The sequence below is a fragment of the Amblyomma mixtum genome, chromosome 8 (genome assembly GCF_055824585.1).
Source record: "Amblyomma mixtum isolate Tamu chromosome 8, ASM5582458v1, whole genome shotgun sequence".
NCBI lineage: Eukaryota > Metazoa > Arthropoda > Arachnida > Ixodida > Ixodidae > Amblyomma > Amblyomma mixtum.
This window is the reverse complement of record NC_143019.1, coordinates 71,784,995-71,803,592: the sequence shown is the minus strand read 5'-3', so window position 1 is coordinate 71,803,592 and position 18,598 is coordinate 71,784,995. Positions and strand designations below refer to the sequence as shown.

The 18,598-nt window shown below is 50.5% G+C and overlaps 1 protein-coding gene across 2 annotated transcripts; it reads left to right on the top strand.

Annotated features, from left to right (window-relative positions):
* The first annotated feature begins 1,846 nt into the window (after positions 1-1,846).
* Positions 1,847-17,626, top strand: LOC149332937 (uncharacterized). Of its 2 annotated transcripts, XM_089558493.1 has the most exons (4): positions 1,897-1,972; positions 4,428-4,607; positions 15,187-15,411; positions 16,110-17,626. In XM_089558493.1, the coding sequence occupies exons 3-4, from the start codon at positions 15,200-15,202 to the stop codon at positions 16,762-16,764; spliced, it is 867 nt and encodes a 288-aa protein (XP_089414619.1). In that variant the 5' UTR covers positions 1,897-1,972; positions 4,428-4,607; positions 15,187-15,199; the 3' UTR covers positions 16,765-17,626. The 2 variants fall into 2 exon arrangements, with proteins under 2 accessions (XP_089414618.1, XP_089414619.1); XM_089558492.1 differs by lacking the exon at positions 4,428-4,607 and having other exon boundaries at positions 1,847-1,972.
* Positions 17,627-18,598: the final 972 nt, after the last annotated feature.

Below are 18,598 nucleotides of genomic sequence, written 5' to 3'. Positions count from 1 at the left end.
CATGAGCGCTACACCTTTAAGGGTGGAAATTTTTTTACTGTGTACCGGAGTTTTCCAGACCGATCCACTGCAGAGAGACTTGCTGCAAGCCGCGCTGTTTTTGCCGGGAGGAACAACAAAAAGTCTTTTTCCATTGCCTCCCTCAGTTGTTGCACCCATAAGCACAGGACAAGCTAGGCATCGCCACCGCACGCGTAAGCGCCCCGTCAAAGCTGGCAAAACTCTTCCCGCCAAAACTCCGTCGAACTAAAAAAATTACTTGCGGAAATGCAGATGCATTCAGAGTTCCGCACGTGTCGACGCCCCTGACTTTAAAACGGATGCTCAGGCGAGTTGGTATGGCGCTCTCTTGAAGAACAGCGCGAACTTGGATGAGAACTGAAGTGTGTCTTCCTTCAGTCCTCGTCCAAGTTCGCTCTGTTGTTCAGGAAAATGGCATCCACGAACGAACTGACAGGGACCGACGTAACTTCTTGTCTAGACATGTTTTTACTAAGTCTTTTTGTTTTCTGTGACGTCATCACCTCGCCGACAACTTCTTGTTTCGACATGATCCTGCCACGTGACAAGTTGGTCCCACCACATGACTGATTGATGACGTCAATACTACTATTACTGTCACTAAATAGTACTCCCACTAACTTATGATGGATTTTTCGACCACAAGTTGGTCCCACCACATGACTGATTGATGACGTCAATACTACTATTACTGTCACTAAATAGTACTCCCACTAACTTATGATGGATTTTTCGGCGCAAGGGCATCTATCTCTGGCCAAAAAGCGCCATGGCACAAGGTATTTTGTTCTACTCAAAGTGGGGTCAAAGACCCATTTCCTAAGCATTTCACGCTTAACAAGCCGAGCACGAGGCCATGAGAAAGCTTGTATCCATTGTATTACCGGTGGGCACCCGGCGGCAGGGGGGATCGAACCCGGCACTTCCTACATGCGAGGCGGATGCTCAGACCACAAGGCCACCGCTGCGGTCGTCTACAACTAACTGTTATCACTATTACCACAACTAACTATTATTACTGTCACTATGTTTACTAATTACTAATTACCTGTTGTTACTTTATTTCATCAATTATATACCTGTTAATTACGTGGTTATCGTTACTTCATCATCATCAGCCTGACTACGCCGACTGCAGAGCAAAGGCCTCTCCTATGCCTCTCCAATTCACCCTGTCCTTGTGGCCACCTTATCCCCGCCCATCTAACTTTCTGCTGGCCCCTGCTACGCTTGCTTTCTCTCGGAATCCACTCCGTTACCCTTAAGCACAAGCGGTTATCTTGCCTTCGCATTACATGCCCTGCCCAAGCCAATTTCTTCCTCTTGATTTCGACTAAGAAGTCATTAACCCGCGTTTGTTCTCTCACCCACTCTGCCCGCTTCCGGTCTCTTAAATTTACACCTATCATTTTTCTGTCCATCTTTACCTAACATCGTTCGTATCGTCGTTATCTCGTACACATCTCGTGGTGACGCCATCCAAGAGACAAGAAATGCGTTCGCATCAAAAAAAAAAAAGAAAATGAAGCATAGCCGGGAGAGGGGAGAGGGGAGAAGCCGGAAACTTGAGAGGAATTCCTGACTACATTTAGTTTATTCAGGGGCTGTAAGTGCGCACTTCCCACTCACACAAAAAGCAGCGCATGCAGGATTGCGTAATGTCGGCAACGTCGCAAACTCCATATATGTCGCCTTACCGCCGGGGCGCGCGCCCAAGAAATGCGGCGTTATCGCGTCTTGTGTGCGCTGTCGAAGGAGTCGATATCTCGCTCTACTGCGAATAAGTCACGCAGGTGATATGCGGCGTTATCGCGTATCGTGTGCGCTGGCGAAAGAGCCGATATCTGGCTGTATTGCGCATTTATACGTGACGCTGTTGAGGAATCGCACTTAAGCAAAGTTCGCTGAGGCCGTGCCACAGCAGGAAGCATCTCCCGCGGGACTCGGTTCGGTGAGTGGTATTACGCAATAATTAATTTATAGCGTGCTAATTAAGTCATCCTGCACGCATGTGTGCCACTGCACAGCCACTGTCATGGAAACTGTAACCGCCCTTTTAGGAAAAAATATAGTTTGAACTAAATGGTCGCATGCGACGTAGATGTTGAAGGGAAAGCTTGCGCGAGAGAAAAGATGAACGCATTTTATTGGCCGTTGTCGATGATGCCATTCTCATTTCGAATGCTATTCTATTTCGTCCGTATTCAACGTTTTTACCTGAACCTGCCATCACTAATACGCGGGGGTCGCTTCGGCCTGAGCTCGCCAGGAACAAAAAAAAAGGGAGGGGGGGGGGGGGTTAATCAATAATAGTGACTCAAATACAATGCGAGCGATGACTTCTCGCACCTTTTATCATTCAAAAAATAAACGCACATTACATTAGTGCAACGAAGGCATTCTTCAACAAAGCGCATGAGGCCGCCGCGGTGGTTTAGTGGTTATGGTGCTCGGCTGCTGACCCGAAAGACGAGGGCTCTATCGTGGCCGCGGGAGTCGAATTTCGATGGAGGCGAAATTTTAGAGGCCTGTGTACTGTGCGATGTCAGCGCACGTTAAAGAATCCCGTCTGGTCGAAATTTCCGGGGCCCTTTACTACGGCGTCCCTCATAGCCCAAGCCGCTTTAGGACGTTAAACCTCTATAAACTATAAAAGAGCGGGTAAATCGCATTTTACAAGGCTTTATAGCAACGGCATGCATTGCTCGCGTAAGATATGCCTATGGCTGCAGTATAAAGTCGTCAACGGACTGCAGTAGCCCGAGCGCATAGACTTGGGTGAAAACCATGCGCCAAGATGCACTGTTGCGTTACGGATGACGCTTCATAGGATAACAACATAGTGTAAGGATTGTAGCTCTCACCATAGAGGTTATATTAAGAAAGCCTATGCTGCTCTCACAGCGCGCACATCGCAGCGCCGCCAGATAAAGTTCCGGCCGCACATTTTTCGCTCGCGGCGAATCCGAAACTATAGCGGTCTTTCGAGACATCTGCTCGCTTCTCGGTTTCTGTCGGCGGCACGCAAACCCGGGAGCTGCTTTTTTTTTTTTTTTTTAAGCATACCGGGAAATCTTTGCAAAGCGCTGCCGCCCACAGTAGAGGATAATCGGCGGCAAAGCGCATGACGTAACAAGCACGGCCCACTGACGGCTTTTTCTGGGTATGCTCCTCGTGTCGCCCATTCTTACCGGCTCTTGGCAGCAACTGCATTTGAAGCGCCGAGGTTACGCGCACCCAGTTTTCCTCTAAGAGTGAAAAGGCCGTACCCCGCCGAAAATTCCCGCAGCGCCCGTCGGTTAAGTGAAACTAACCGCGTAAGTGAAGGCGTTTTCATTGTCCCACATTCAGCTTAAGAGTACAGATATCACGAGTTTAAAGGTGCAGTGAAGAGGAATCTGAAGTCGTCTTTTTGCCGCTGGAACTCGATCTACATGTTCCGAGCATTCTTGGAAACCTCGATTTATTGCCCTGTTTGGCCGATTTCCCTAATTAAATCGAATTAGCGTATTTTTATTTCCGTGGGCTTATTTTGCGGCTATATTATCTGCGAATGAAACTAATTATTCACGGAAACCTAAACAAAAAAAAAAACAAAATAAAGAGAAAGCAAAGCCTCCACGGAGCTGGCTGAAAGGCACTCCACGCGTTGGTCGACTCCGCCCACCGTACGGGGAGAATTCAAGAAATGAAGTCGGGAGCCGGACGTTAATTCGATTTAATTAGGGAAATCGGCCAGACATGCCAATAAGTCGAAGTTTCTAAGAATGCTCGGAATGTGTAGATTGAGTTCCCTTGGCAAAAAGACGAGTTCTTCAGATTCCTCTTCAGTTCACCTCTAATGTGCTTTGTTGGAACTTGCGAGGCCATATCTGTCTGTACTGATTAGAAGGCACTGCATGCGATAGCGGTGGCGGGGCGTTTCCCCGCAGCAGAGACGTTTTTCGATCGCGGCGAATCCGAAACTATACCCGTCTTTCGAGGCATCTGCTCGCTTCTTGGTTAGCGGCACGCAAACGCGCAAGCTGGTTGTTTTAAGCGTACCGGGCAATCTTCGCAACGCGCCGCCGCCCACAGCGGGGGATAATAGGTGGCAAGGCTGCTCTTTCCGGGCATGCGCCTGGTGCCGCCCATTCTCGCCGGCTCTTGGCAGCAGCGGCTTTCCGAGCGGGCAGAAATTTTTATTACTTGATCTCATCCGCACTGCTTTCTGCGCATGCGCAGCGTTGCTATAGCGACGGAGACGCTGCTGGGCGCGTCGTCTCCTTCCCACGGCGCGCAGCGGCCTCAAAGCCGTTCGTGCTGCTACCGTGCGCTACAAGTTGAATTCACGCGCTTAAGCATTCGCGCCAGGTTTTCGGGCGGCCGTACGGCTACAGCGTACACCAAGTTTCCTCCGTTTCCAGCACCGCGCCTCGTCGTGGCGGGCGTCGTGTCAACGGCATCCGAGGAAGTTCTTAGGAGACAGTTGTTGGATTTAAAGAAGCGAGGAAAGATATCAACGGGCTATGCACCATCTCGCGAGACACTTGTGGGCCTTGAACGGGACCTCGCCTTCAGCTGCATACCTTTCCGAGCTGAGCAAGGTTAGTGCACGCGAATTATCGCGGCTTCGTGCCCCTTGACATTGTGCTTGCGTCATCGAGTCAGCTTCTAAAGCACACGCTGAGATAAGCGTGTAAACACGCTGAGATAAGACGGAAAGCACACGCATCTCCGTCGTCGGCGCGCTCACTATCGTGTCTCCAGCGCGTGGCACCGCGGTACCACGGTACCACGGAGAAGGGGGGAGTACTGAGCGCAGACGTTCACCACTGCTGTTGCAAAGGCAGCTATGCGATCCTGCCCCTGCGTGCATGTTCAGTTAACGCTGCAGTAGAAGCACATGACTCCACTCTCTCAGCCTTCTCCTCTGACGTTGCTCAAGTAGAAAGCTTCGGTATGCGACTCGAACATGCAACACACACTAGCACTGCGAACGGCTTTGGGGCATGTGCAGAGCAGTGGGGTGAGATCAAGTGATAAAAACCTCGAAGCATGGTGGTGACGCGCTCCCATTTTCTCTCTAAATGTGAAGGGGTCCTACCTAAAGCCCTTTTGAGAGGCTTTAGTCATTCCCGGCCGTGGAAAGTGCCGCTGTGACCGCCGTTTATAGGGATTCAACAGCGGACGAGAAGCAGTTTACATTAACTCACATTCAGATAGTAGGGGAATTAGAGCTAGCTCCTGCTTAATAATTTGCTTTCAGGGACTCGGGGGTTATTTCTGCGCATGCACATTAAAATTGCTCGGTTAAGGGTGATTTTCCTTCAGGCATGCACACCCGCATTGTGGGATTCCGGTGGCAGCTCTTTTCGGCACGGCGGAGAATCCGAAACTATACCCCCCGTTTCACGATATCTGCACGCCTCTCAGTACCTCAGTGGAATGCGTACGGAGGTTGCTTCGGATATTCGGGGAATTCAATTCAACGGGGGGAGGCGACTGATAAGGCGCCTCTTCTCGGATTAATCGGCTAGAGTATTAATCGCGATTTATTTCAAGCAGCCTACTGGCGCATTATATTTTTCATTTGCTGAAGTATCTGTCGTCTCTCAATTATCTGTCGGCACCGGAATAATCTCTGCCGTCTGGGGATCTTTAACTGCTCTGATTTCAAAAAGCATACGAGCGCATTTTGTGTCTCGCCTCCATCGAAACGCGGCCGAAGCATCAGGAACGGTTTAATATTCTACGTATTGCAAAGGCCGACACTATAACGTCCCGCGCTCGCCATAGTTCTTGTTTTTAATTACTTTCCGAAGTCGGACTTGCGGATGGATGGAAATACTTTATTTTCGTCAGAAAGCATGTGTGGACGATTCCGTGTTAGATGGCCATCAACCCATGGCTGACGGCGACCAGGGTGGCCCACTCCACGGCCCTGGTCTGGGCGACCGGGTCTGAGCTGGCCAACACGGCCTCCCACTGCTCGAGGGAAGGATCACGCATAATATCCGCTGGTGGCGGTACTATGCTGCAGCTCCATAATATGTGGTCATAGGTTGCCAATTCCTGACACCATTTGCACTCCGGCTGAATATCCGGGTAGATTTTGCTCAACACGTATGGGTTGAAGAAATATCTAGTCTGCAATCGTTGCCAGACGCATTCCTGCGTCTTCACCAATTGCTTGTCCGGGGGTGGGTAAATCCTCCGCTCAAGTCTGAAATGGTTAGTAATGCCATGAAAGGATACCAGCCCATCTCTCGCGGACCTCCCGGGACGTCCCGGGACTCTCCCGGGACGTCCGGCTCACCTACTCGGCTGACGAAGCCTCGAGCATTCATGTGAACCGTCTCGTTGCCAGGGTTCCCAGAGTGTGCAGGTACCCAGACAATTTCCTCCTCCGTAGTCCCTCGCCCCGTGGGCCGATTCAGCCGCTGTGACAGATATTCTGCCCATCGCCAAATTTCGGATGGCTGTTTTTGAATCGCAGAAGATGAGGTCAGCATGACTACTAGTTATAGCTAATGCTATCGCCGCTTCCTCTGCAGTTTCTGGGGAGCGGGTTTTGACTGATCCAGATGCGATCAAGCGTCCCCGCCCGTCCACCACCGCAATTGCAAATGCATCCTTGTCCTTATACTCGGCGACATCTCCATAGACTGCCCCGTTGTACTTCCCGTACTTAGCATGTAAAGCTTTGGCTCTTGCTTTCCTGCGGTCCTCGTGATGTATTGGATGCATGTTCTTGGGCAAAGGTTTTATGCACAAGCCCTTGTGCATTTCCTGCCTCACCTGAATTTTCGCGTCACCGGCTGGAACGTAAACTCTAATGCCGATCCTTTCCAATATGTCCCTTCCTGCTTTTGTTTTTGAAAGCCTACCGAGCTGCATCACCAAGTGCGCCTCCCGCAGTTCTTCTAGGGTGTTGTGCACCCCTAACCCCAGCAGCCTTTCGGTAGACGCATTGTGAGGCATTCCAAGGGCCGCTTTATACACCTGCCTAATCATAGCCTCCACCTTGCCTTTTTCCGTCGCGTCCAATTTCAAATAAGGCGTCGCATACACTATTCTACTGAGCACAAACGCCTGCACTAGCTTACACAAGTCATTTTCCTTAACACCTCTCTTACGATTGGCGATTCTCCTGATTAGGCGCACGGTAGTATTGACCGTATTTTTAAGCCTTTCCAAGGACTCGCTATTCTTCCTGTTAGTCTGCAGATACATACCCAGGATCCTGATCGTTTGGACCTCAGCGACCGGTACTCCCCCCACTTTCACCTGTAAAGGAGGTGGCGGCACATAGTGCCTCGCATGTATCCCTCTTGGTTTATCCCTCAGCACAAAAAGCTTGGACTTGGGCTGAGAGCACGAGAGTCCTGCTTCCCCTGCTAGCTCCTACACAATATCCACCGCCTGCTGTAGAGTTTCTTATAATTGTGCGTCACTGCCTCTTGTTACCCATAAAGTAATGTCATCCGCATAAAATGTATGTTTAAGACCCGATATTCCTTGCAGCCTGGGTGGTATCTTGATCAAGGCGAGATTAAATAGGAAGGGCGATAATACCGACCCTTGCGGTGTCCCCCTGCCCCCCAATGGGAAGGGATCCGATTTCATTTCTCCGACCACAATCTCCGCAGTCCTACCCTCCAGAAACGATCTGATGTACCTCTACCCCCGGTCCTATGTCCGATAAGTTACTCAATATTGCCTCATGGGTAACATTGTCAAAGGCCTAATTTAGGTCGAGCCCCAAGATAGCCTTGGTGCCCGTGCCATATCCGGGATCAACCACGTCTTTTTTGAGTTGTAGCATGACGTCCTGCGTTGATAAATTAGCCCTGAAGCCAATCATTGTTTCAGGTATCAACTCCTTGTCCTCTACATAACCCTGAAGCCTGTTCAGGACCACATGCTCCATTACTGTTACTGTGTTACTGTTACTGTGTTACTATTACTGTGTTACTGTGTTACTGTTACTGTGTTACTGTTACTGTGTTACTCTGTTCTTGCTCGGTCCTTGTTTTTGTTCCCGTAGTTTTAAAATTTGAACGATACTTTTGAACTATATGCTCCATCAATTTGGCCAAGAATGACGTTAGCGAGATGGGACGCAGATTCTCAATGCAGAGCTTCTTGAATGGTACGGCAAAACAGCGCTGACGGACGGGACGGAAGAAGATGAGACAAACACATGCGCTGAACACATACAACAGATGAGCGGAGGCAATAGGCGGAAAGGAAAGTGCCCGATGTACAAGAAATGAATTCAAGGAGAGGGCTGAGTCGGGCTGGTTGGTTCATGTTGAATGGTACGGCAAAACAGCGCTGACGGACGGGACGGAAGAATATGAGACAAACACACGCGCTGAACACATACAACAGATGAGCGGAGGCAATAGGCGGAAAGGAAAGTTTGTCTCATCTTCTTCTGTCCCGTCCGTCAGCGCTGTTTTGCCGTACCATTCAACACGAACCAACCAGCCCGATTCAGCCCTCTCCTTGAATTATTTCTTGTACATCGGGCACTTTCCTTTCCGCCTATTGCCTCCGCTCATCTGTTGTATATGTGTTCAGCGCATGTGTTTGTCTCATCTTCTTCCGTCCCGTCCGTCAGCGCTGTTTTGCCGTACCATTCAACATGAACCAACCAGCCCGACTCAGCCCTTTCCAGAGCTTCTTCCCTGCTTTAGGAATAAATGTAATCCTAGCATGCTTCCACTCTGGCGGAATCTCCCCGGCCACCTAATATTTATTCATCAAATTCGTGAATGCCCCCACTGAATTAAAATCCAGGTTCCTCAGCATTTTATTAGTAACCCCGTTCGGACCCGCTGCTGACGTGGTACGAAGTTGGCCCATTGCAAACTCCAACTCCGCCACCGTAAAGTCTGCATCCAATTCAAGGTTTTCCTCTCCCGAGTAATCCGGCAAGCAACCGCCCGCCTCTCGGTTTATGTAACGACTTCGGAGTTCATGTATCAATCCCCCGTCGTGCCTTGATACCGATGCACTAACCTAGCCATTTGCCCCTACTGCGCAGATTTGGTTGCCGCCGGGTCTAAAAGGTGCCTCAACAACTGCCATGTTTTTTTGCCTCCGAATTGCCCATTCATCCGGTCACGAATCTGCCACCACTGTTTGCACTGCAACTCCAATGTGTAGGTTTCGATTTCTCGTTCTCGCTTGGCCATCTTCCTACGGGGGACACCATTATGCCTTTGTTTCCTCCACCTCCGAAGGAGACTCGCATGTGCTTCCCACATGTGTAACAATCTAGAGTCAGCCGTAAAGCCCTCCTCTTCCGTCGGAACCTCTTCTGTGGTACTCTTCACGGCCTACTTGAGTGTCTCAACCAAGGCTCCTAAGTCCTCGATTTCCCCGTTCACTGTGTCATTCCTGAATTTCCAAAATCGGTCCCAGTCCGTCACTCGAGTTCCTTTCACCTTGTCTTTGTGCTTAGCAGCACTAAATATCGTGGAAAGGATATAGTGATCACTGTTTACCCACTTTGCATCCCTGATACCATTCACAAATGTGAGGTCTGGAGAGGTGTCTATGCTCACGCTGTTGCCTATCCTCGTATGATCTAGCGGGTTGTTCAAGATCGTCCATCGCAGGTCCTGGGCAACCTGCCAAAGCTTATTTCCCTTCGGGCTGGCTCGGATGTAGCCCCACTCCGGATGAGGCGCATTGAAATCTCCGACCACGATGAGTTGAGACCTAGCCGCTAGCCGTTGCGTCTTTATCAGGAGGTCTCCCAAGCCCATTCCCTTATCTTTTGGATAAGAGTAAACATTAAGAACAAAGAGTCTCTTATCCTTTCTTTTTGGCAAAATCTCTAGCAGGACGTAGTCCTCCCTGCTGGTATCTATGGTATGCTGAATCACTGTGGTGTTGCGATGGACTAGCACGGCCGTAAAGACGCTCGATACGCCCCCTCGATCAATTTCTGGTGGTGTAAATGTCTTAAATCCCGGTAATTTGATCGAGCCGCTAGCCTCCTCCAAAGCTATAATGTCCAGTTTACTATCCAGAGTTTGTATGTGCAACAGCAGGGGGAGCTGACGGCAGTAGTGTAGAGGTCTGGCGAGGAGCACTAGCGCACCGAAAGCTGCCGAACACGTTGGCGACAGTCACGTGCGCGACTTGTAACGTGATCTGAGAGCGCCCGCTGCTGCCGTATGCTCGTTAGAGAGACCCCCCGTTTTGGAATCCGCGAGCGGGATGCAAGGTGCAGCACTGGTCGCACTCTTTTCCAAGCCGAGCTTTTTCGAGAACCGCTGTACAGCACCCTCCCTTCCGTTCCTCTCGCTTCCACCTCGCGTCTCCATTGGGTCACTTCAAGCGCCATTAGCGGGCGCTGTTTCGGTGAGAGGCCGCGAGAGGGAAATAACACGGAGAGACCGCCGCTGACTCGGGCAGCAATAATGTGCGTACAGTTTTTTCTTTCGATTCCTTGTTTTTTTTTTTTTTGACCCCGCCGCGGTGGCTCAGTGGTCACGGCGCTCGGCTGCTGACCCGAAAGACGCGGGTTCGATCCCGGCCATGCCGGCCGAATTTCGATGGAGGCGAAATTCTAGAGGCCCGTGTACTGCGCGATGTCAGTGCACGTTAAAGAACTCGAAATTTCCGGAGCCCTTCACTACGGCGTGCCTCATAGCCTGTGTTGCTTTGGGGCGTTAAACCCCAATAAACCAATAAACCAAACCTTGGTTTTTGCCAGGGGACCCAGAGCGCGGATGATCAGAGACGCGCACCTTGAAATAGTGATGCAAAACTATCGATAATACTGTTACGTGGCGGCCAGCCGAAGAATGAGGCGTAGTGAACCATGGCTATGAGATGATTTTAATGGCCGCCGGCCTAGCGCGAGCGCTCCGTACCGCGCCACTGCCAGCTTCGTCTTCGTCACACTACCCGGGGCCTCCGAGCGATCGTCCCGATCGGTGACGAACAGACGGCGAAATGGCGATGGTCTTGAGTGGGGGGTTGAACAGGATGTAGAAGATGGTGCAGTGCTGGCCGCCACGATGAGAAAGATGAGAGAATGAGTCCCGGTCCACGAAGCATCCGGGCCGTAGGGTGCCAGGAGCTGACGGCCGAGGCCCTTGGACGCACCGAACGGCAGGGGCAGGGGGGCGGTGTCGTCATGTGTGGGCAGGGTCTTGGGTCGGTCGGATCTTGGGTCGTTCGGGTCTTGGGTCGTTCGGGTCTTGGGTCTTGTGGGTCTTGGGTCTTGTGGGTCTTAGGTCGTCGTGTCTTGTGGTCCGGGCGGGGGACGGGGCTGGGGTGAGCGGCGAGGTCGGTTCAAGTCGGGCGGGCTGGGGCATGGCCGGGCGGCGCGGACCAGGCACTCACGGCCGACGTCCACGGCAGGCCCAGGACGCCGAAGCTCCGTGACCAGGATGGCGATGAAGGGGCCCCAGCACCTCCACCAAATGTTACGTGGCGGCCAGCCGAAGAATGAGGCGTAGTGAACCATGGCTATGAGATGATTTTAATGGCCGCCGGCCTAGCGCGAGCGCTCCGTACCGCGCCACTGCCAGCTTCGTCTTCGTCACAATACTATCGATACTATCGATAGTTGCGTCACTATCGAACTATCGATGGTAAAAAAGACTATCAATAGTACTATCGATAGCGTGCTATCGATAGTACTATCGATAGTACTATCGATAGCCGTATCGATGCTACTTTTTATATATAGTACTATCGATGCTACAAAATCAACCACGCGTACACACTGCATCCTAAATTTGCTTTCCCGAGTGTGTTGGTTGGGTGGTTTATGGGGTTTAACGTCCCAAAGCGACTCAGGCTATGAGAGACGCCGTAGTGAAGGGCTCCGGACATTTCGACCACCTGGGGTTCTTTAACGTCCACTGACATCGCACGGTACACGGGCCTCTAGAATTTCGCCTCCATAGAAATTCAACCGCCGCGGCCGGGATCGAGCACGCGTCTTTCGGGTCAGCAGCCGAGCACCATAACCACTGAGCCACCGCGGCGGCCTAGCGTGTGGTATGTAGGTGATGGTATGAGTTGGTGACAGGACTCGGCCGTTTTCGCGGCCTACGCGTCACCGAGCTCTGCAGACGTTCCCTACACAGAGTTGCTGGGTAAAATGTTAGCTTGCGAATGTCTTAGTTGCAAAGCATGTGTGCGAAAACCATTTCTGCAGCCGTTACGTCAGCAAGCCAGTACAACTTGTGCTGTTTGTTCTTTAATTGAATGCAATTCCAGGTATTTTTCCGAAATTCCCTAGTGCGTGCGCTTTCATCGGATGCAGTTCCAGGTATTTTTCCGAACTGTCCCAATGCACGTTAAAGAACCACAGCTGGTCGAAATTTACCCGGAGACCTCTACTACGGCATCCCTCACAGCTTGACTCTCAGGGCATTAAGCCTCATGAGACCGCTAAACCAATCAGGTATCGCAAATGTTTTGGTTGTATCGCTTGCCAACAAATGCATAATATCAGTATTGTTACTATCAATAGTCTTACTATCGACAGTTCCACTATCGATAGCGGTACTATCAATAGCAACACTATCGATTCAATACTATCGATAGTAATACTATCGGTTCCACTCTCGATAGTATTACTGTCGATAGTAGACTATTCATAATACTACCGATAGTCTATCAATAGCAGCAGTATCGATAGTTTTTTTTACACTATCGATAGTTTCAAAAAAACTCTCGATAATATCGATAGTCAATTTTCCGACTTTTGCATCACTACTTTGAATGCATGTTTCCTCGAGTCCAGGCCCTAACGGGGTCCTATCACCCTTTGGTGCGGCGCTGGCGCTGTAGGTTCGGGACGGCCTGATTTTGCTGGTTCTTCGCCAGCGCGTCATCACGTCTTGTGGTGTGGTTTGTGGTTTAGGGGGGTTTAACATCCCAAAGCGACTCAGGATAAAGGGACGCCGTAGTGGAAGGCTCCGGAAATATCGACCAGCAGGGGATTCTTTAACGTGCACTGACATCGCACAGTTCACGGGCCTCTAGAATTTTGCCTTCATCGAAATTCGACCGCCGCGGCCGGAATCGAACCCGCATATTTCGGGTCAGCAGCCGAACGCCGTAACCATTGAGCCACCGCGGCAGCCCGTCTTGTTTAGCCTTGTGGCCCGCGATCACCCTTAGCTGTGGCGTCATGCGCGTGTTGTCCTCGCACCCCGCGCGCGGCGCTGCGGGTCCGCTTTCGCGTGCTGCGGCTGCGGGATAAGTGCAGTGTTCTGTAATGCAGCTTACTGTGCAATAAACACTGGTGCTGTCGCGCCTTCCTTTCTTCGGGGCGAGAGCGCACGTGGTGAACGCTGGATGTGGTTCCCGGTGCTGGCTCTGGCCCGAACCCGCGCTACGTGGGCGGAATGTCGTTAAACACCCGTCACTGGTAACTCCCGCACGCGTACGCCCGCCCAACTGCGGTGCACGTTTAGTGGGCTCTAGTGCGTGAACATTACAACGGTCGTGCATAGGAAAACGCAGCGTCAGTCTGTTTTGGTTTATTTGGTTTATTGGGGTTTAACGTCCCAAAGCAACTCAGGATAAAGGGACGCCTTAGTGAAGGGCTCCGGAAATTTTGGCCACCTGGTGTTCTTTGACGTGCACTGACATCGCACAGCACACGGGCCTCTAGAATTTCGCCTCCATCGAAATTCGCCCGCCGCGGACGGGATCGAACCCGCGGTCAGTCTGTCTGTGTACAGTGCAATGGAAAAAATGATGTGAGAAGGAGAAGGTTCAGTGACGTCACAAAGGAGAAGCGCTATGCGCGCAGGTGCGCCCTGGCTTGGGGGGGGGGGGGGCTGTAAAAAATCTCCAAAGAATTAGAATTACAATTGAACTAATTGTAACTGGAACTGAAATTTCAATTGGAATTAAAACTGGGATTGGCATTCGAGGAATTGCAAATGTTACAGGGATGACAATTGTAACTGAAATTAAATTTGGAATACACCCGCCGCGGTGGCTCAGTGGTTATGGCGCTCGGCTGCTGACCTGAAAGACGCGGGTTCGATCCCGGCCGTGGCGGTTGAATTACTTTGGAGGAGAAATTCTAGAGGCTCGTGTACTGTGCTATGTCAGTGCACGTTAAAGAACCCCAGGTGGTCGAAATTTCTGGAGCCCTCCACTACGGCGTCTCTCATAGCCTTAGTCGCTTTGGGACGTTAAGCCCCATAAACCAAACCAACCAACCCAACCAAATTTGGAATAATTGCAATTGCGCTTTAATAACTGGAAAACGTGCAACGAAATAATTTCTCAAAGCGAAACTTGCTCGTTGATGCAATTGTTTCAGTTCGTGAACAAAAGTCGCTCAAGAAATCGTGCACCGCATGATAACGCATTCTACGCTTCATCGATCGCATTTATCGTCGGTGAACGTTTACCCAGACGTCAGAAAACAGCTCCACAGGAAAATTTTGTAATGACTCAGTAATGATTATAGGGTAGCGCTTAACTTCAGATCTTACAAACAGACGAAACAACTCGAGGCACCGTTTCGTCTGTTTTGTCCGTTCCGAAGTTAACCGCTCCCCTATAATCATGAAAGAATAACTAGGCCTTAAATCACTGCTGACTCAGTAGTTGTGCACAAAGCGAATCGCCCTCTGTAACGATCTACACATCCCCAGGTTTGCGGGCACAGTCGAATCGTTCCGCTGGCTCACTTCAATGCTCAGAGGGCGTTCTTACGAGGAACGCGGAGTACACAGATCTCCCCGGTAAACTACGCCATGTCTGTTCAGACGCCTTTAATGCCCTATCGTTGTCGACAGAAGGTTGTCAGCAGATATGTCATGCTTTTTCTAGTCAGACCAGAAAAAAAAAATTTGTGCACGATGGGATTCGAACCACCATCCTTCCGTTCCGCTGCCGAGGGTGCTAATGGCTACGCTACTTCCTGCCAACGCATATCTAGTTCTCCTTGTCTAGGACGCTGGAGAGTTTTGCAGAAAGGCGTCGAATCATACGGATGCCTCCCAAACGCCCTCCAGTGTCTCCAGTATTTAATATTCGCAAACAATTGTGTACTTAATTAACATCTTAACTACACATCAGTGTCACAAGCAGCAACACCGTGCTAAAGGCTTTCGCCTCACCGCACTTTAGGTCAACAAAGTGCACACGTGAATTTTTTCCTCTGCGTTTGCAAAGCTTGCAGATCAAAATGGAGGAGCTTCTGAGCAGCGACCAGATGGCAGATGTCGCGTTCGACGTGCGCAAAGAGGAGGACTCGGCACTGAGGACCATCAAGGCCCACAGCGAGATACTGACCTCGAGGAATGAGAAGTTTTTTGAGCTGCTCTTCTTACGCTATCCGGGTCAGAAGCGGGTGCCCGTGGAAGGCTTGCACCCCGACGGTTTCTACGGACTGCTGAGGTGAGCCTCCGACCCGCTCATGAATAGTTTGCCTCAGTCTATAGACAAACACCACAAGCGCAGAGCAGTGCCAAATTTACAAACAGGCTGGTATTTGGGCGTGGCTCTCAAAATTTATGGCCGAATAGAAGTGTATGATATACAGACCTATCGAGCGATACAAATGATATGCTTCACTGCAGCTGGTCCAGTGGAAATATCTTCGAAGGAGAACGTAGACAATGTGGCACTCTTTTTCGCAGCCTGCGAACGAGTTTCGGAACCGTTCCTGCCTTTCGCACGCCGTCCTGGCAGTGCAGAGAGGGGATATTGTGTGTGTATACTGATCACGACCATTTTCAGGCTGTTTCTGCGGCTTCCTCGGTGCAAGGCCACGTTCTGGCTGGCAGGTTGATGCAGTGGAAGCAGTTCGCACGCGAAGGTTACGGTCACAGTACATCGTGGATACTTATTGGCAACGTGAAGCTCCTTTTAGTCCTGTGAAAGAGTGTGACAGAGTTTTCTTCGTGTATTGTGCAGCAGCACACAATGTAGACACAATGTTGGCTCCTTTAGATTTTTGAAACATTAGAACACGGTGCGTACGAATCGCTCCCTATCGTCATCAGTCAAGCGAAAGCATGTTCACAGCACTGTCAACTCTTTTCCGTTGATTCTCAAGTGCATGTTTTATCCGCCGTCTCTGCCACCCCGCGCAGGTACCTCTACTCCGGCGTGTTGAACAGCAACAGTTTCGAGGAGGTGATGTTCACCCGCGAAGCGGCAAAGCGGTTCGAAGCCCAGGACCTGGCGAACGCCTGCTCCAAGTACATCGAGGCGCACCTGACCCCAGACAGGGTCTGTCCGCTCCTGGACTGCCTGAACACCAGGGACGTCGGTCTCGTCGACAAGGCGGCCATCGCAATGCTCAAGAACAACGGCGCCTCTGTGCTGGAGTCGACCACGTTCCTCGACTGCAGCGACACCACAGTCCACATCATCCAAGACGTGGTGGCCAGCGTGCCCGACAGCCTCGTGGCCGACTCCTTGCGACGACGGGCGGAGGCGAGGCGTGCAAAGAACCCCAGGATTCCCGCCCGTGCGCCTCGGAAAACAGGTCGCGCCATCTCGCGGCAGTTGGCAAAAAGACGCGCAAATAACCCCAGGATTCCCGCCCGTGCGCCTCGGAAAACAGGTCGTGCAATCTCGCGGCAGGTGGCGGAAAGACGCGCAAGTAACCCCAGGATTCCCGCCCGTGCGCCTCAGAAAGCAGGGCGCACCATCTCGCGACAGTTACGGCGGGTAAAAGCAGGGCGCATTTCCGGAAAGCATTACTGGCGGAAGCCTCTCAGCGTTCAAAGAAGCCATCGCTGATGTGAACTGTCATGACGTGAAATTTGGCGATACAGAAAAGGCATGCAGTTCATTTTTTTCAAAAAGTTCTTCAAATTGGGAAACACATTTTTCAAATAGGAAGAATGATAGGCTAAAGAAAGCATAAATTAGTTTTTGGTAAATTAATTTTTGAGGAAAGGAAATGGCGCAGCATCTGTCTCACATATATCGCATGGACACCAGAACAAAAGAAAGCATGCAAAGAATGCATTGTTCCACAACTACTGCGGGAGATTGAAACAACGAATAAGATGCTTAGAACCTTTCTCAGAACACGTGAGGAAGACCGTTTTGCAAAGTTTCAAACTTATAGAAACAAACTGCATAAGGAATTAAGAGAGGCCAGGAATCGCTGTTATCATGCCGCATTTGAATCTTATTGTTGGGATTCGAATAAGTCATGGTACGAACCAAACATGCCAATGCTGCTCAGGATCCATTATTATTCTTCACCAGTTGAGATAGTCATTGATGGTAAAATTGTAGTGGGGAAGGACATGTGCGAAGCTTTCATTGCCTTTTTTTTGTGAAGCGAAACTCGCAACGCAACTGATCTGTTAGCGAATCCTCAGAAATTCCTCAGAAACAACATTCCATGTACATTAACCCAAGTGCTTGTAATTAAGAATTCTCAGTTTTCATGGCTGTGAAAAATAGCCAATCATGTGATGCTGATAACGTTCAGGTAAGACCTGTGAAGTTTGTGATTGATTTTTTTTAGCTCCTGTTCTGATTGATGTATATGACGTGCGCCTTCGAGACGTTGCTTTTCCTCGGCGCACGCAAGTCGATAAAGTTACTGCGCTGTTCAGAAAAGATATAAAACGTTTGTTCAGTTACAGACCAGTGTCTGATTGCTGGTATTCTCGAAAGGACTTGAAGTGGTAATTCATGTGCGAATGTCTTCTTTCTGCGAAGCTCCTAATCTAACCTCTGACGCTCAATTCGGTTTCACAAAGGAACAAATTCATGAAGCTAGCAGTGTTACATCTAATATATTGTAGCGAGAGCTACACTACGCGAGCTCTTCGAGCCTTCAGCCATAAGGAGGCTATGCTTCAGCATAGCACCCCTTGAGCTCCCTGGCGGCGCCGTGGCCTTGAGCCGGTTGGTCACGTGGTGCGGAGCAGCTGCTGCTGCCGGCGGCGCGGCGCGCCGGCGAAACCGAGATGCAACAGCTGTGCGCATGCGTCGTGTCGAGTGTGGGTGGAGAGGGCGAGAGAGAGAGAGGTGTCGCAGCTGTATAAGTAGGCGACTCGGCGGAGCTCTCGCGCGGCTTCGGCCGCTTATCTGTTTTTTGAGCAGCGTCCGCTCCGGCGGACGCAGTTGTTGCTGCGACGCGCGTCTTTTCTTTCCTTTTTCTCTTTCCTCTGATCTCTTAACTCTCCTTTGTCTGCACGTGGCAGCGGTGGTGGCTCGGATCGAGCCAGTAAGCAGGCCCGTGCAATTTCCTTTTCATCCTTCTCTCAGTCACAACACCAACAACAACAGAGCTCTCGCGTCACTCCAGGTTTAACCAGAGCGAAACCACAGCCAGTGTTTGCACGGAGCTTTGAGAATAGCGAAGTCGTACTGGGAATATTTATCGATTTTGTGCAGGCTTTTGACTGCATTATTTACAGACAGCTTTTCTTTATACTAGGCATATATGGTTTGTGGGGTCCTCTTCACTCATTACTTACTTTGTGTCTTCAGTACAACGCACAGTTTGTTTGTATAAAAAACCAGCCGTCTTAAATTAGAGGCGCCTATTTTTTTATCTTATATATTAATGATCTGAAATCGTCCACAGATACTCACTTCGTACTGTGAG

Bases quoted from the DNA above. Each gene is read 5' to 3' on its own strand.
- LOC149332937 (XM_089558492.1), top strand. From the start codon at position 15,200: ATGGAGGAGCTTCTGAGCAGCGACCAGATGGCAGATGTCGCGTTCGAC. The intron at 15,412-16,109 runs GTGAGCCTCCGA...CACCCCGCGCAG, and splicing joins GGTTTCTACGGACTGCTGAG to GTACCTCTACTCCGGCGTGT.